Raw genomic sequence first — 1524 nt, forward strand, 5'->3', positions numbered from 1 at the left:
ATATACTCGTCAGTAAATGGAAACATTTCGAGCGATCCACTTTCCACTCTGTTCTTCCATATAAGAATTTTTTTAACAAAGGTCTCAAGTTTATTTTTTAACATAAACATATTAACGCAGACTCCCTGCATTGATAAATTCATACCATTGATTTTATCAAAAATATCTGCCAAATAGCATAGCTTGAGAAGCCATAAATTATCGTGAAAATAATCGGCCAAATTAGAATTTTGCTCTGTTAGAAATATAAGAACTTCATCTTTTAAAGTTTCAAACTTCGACCTCTTGATAGCCACCTAACTTCAGCATGTAGCAATAAACTTGTATAATCCGAATCCATATCAATGCACAAATTTTTAAACAATCGACTATTAAGTGCTCGACTTTTAATAAAGTTAATGATTTTGACTGCATCAAAAAACACAGTGTTTAATTCTGGTGCAATTTTTTTAACAACAAATGCCTCTCGGTGAATGATACAATGTGTAAATGTAATATGATCATTTCCAGCTTTAACAAATGCTGTAAAACCAAGATCTTGTCCGGTCATTGCTGCAGCACCGTGCACACGGACGAGTTTTCCACGAGTATGACCTTTCAGAGGACGACAAAACAGTATATCTTCATGGATGCTTTCCTCATAAATATATCTTACAAAAAGTAACAACTGTGCCATTTTTGAAATGTCTGTCGACTCGTCCAGTTGTATTGCAAACTTTGAGCTGTCTTTAAGCCTCATAAGAAGCTGTTGAAATTGATCATTGCTAATGTCTGAAATTCTTTTGGACACAGTGTCATTTGATAATGGAATTTTACTAATTTCAGCAGCATACTGTTTTCCATGAACGATTTCAGACATTCTTATAGCTGCAGGTAGTAAAAGTTGCTCTCCAATAGTAAAAGGCTTTTTCGTTTTTGCTATCAAATACGAAACTTCATACGATGCCAATAGATATCTATCATTCAAAGTAACATACTTCTCCAAAGTGTTCTTTTCTTTATTTGATGTTTGCAAAAGACGCTCAAAATATTCTATTGGCTTTTTTGATAACGTTGCATGTTTAGTATTCAAATGTCGTTGCAGTTTTGACGGTTTCATGCTTTCTGCAGCCAAAACTTCTTTGCAAATTAAGCACACTGGTTGTTCTTCATTGTTGTGAGAAGAGCATGTGAAGCCATACTGCAAATACGATTCGTCATATTTTCTTTTTTTTGTTTTGCTAGAAGTCGGATTTAAAGCACTGCAACTTGGTTGTGACGGCGTGGCAGACTTATTAGTTGGAATTTTAATTAGCCATTTATCCATGATGGTTAAATAATAATAAATAATTAAACAAAATGTAGTTGAACTTTAACGTAATAATTAAAAACACCAACTGAAAATTACACAGTAAATACACACATGTCACTACGAAGACAAAGCTGAGTCCAAACTGAAGTACAAACAGAAAAATAACTACACTCGAATCTTTACCAGTGCAATGACAACAAATTACGATCAGATCAACCCCGACGCATGGCGTG

At 34.0% G+C, this 1524-nt stretch overlaps 1 protein-coding gene across 1 annotated transcript; it reads right to left on the minus strand.

Moving 5' to 3' along the window:
• Positions 1 to 262: 262 nt before the first annotated feature.
• Positions 263 to 1306, minus strand: LOC140446331 (zinc finger BED domain-containing protein 5-like). The gene has a single exon (XM_072538873.1). The coding sequence runs from the start codon at positions 1304 to 1306 to the stop codon at positions 263 to 265; it is 1044 nt and encodes a 347-aa protein (XP_072394974.1).
• Between the last annotated feature and the right edge of the window lie 218 nt (positions 1307 to 1524).

The sequence above is a fragment of the Diabrotica undecimpunctata genome, chromosome 7 (assembly GCF_040954645.1).
Source record: "Diabrotica undecimpunctata isolate CICGRU chromosome 7, icDiaUnde3, whole genome shotgun sequence".
In the NCBI taxonomy this organism is placed as follows: Eukaryota; Metazoa; Arthropoda; class Insecta; order Coleoptera; family Chrysomelidae; genus Diabrotica; species Diabrotica undecimpunctata.

Bases quoted from the DNA above. Each gene is read 5' to 3' on its own strand.
- LOC140446331 (XM_072538873.1), bottom strand. From the start codon at position 1,306: ATGGATAAATGGCTAATTAAAATTCCAACTAATAAGTCTGCCACGCCG.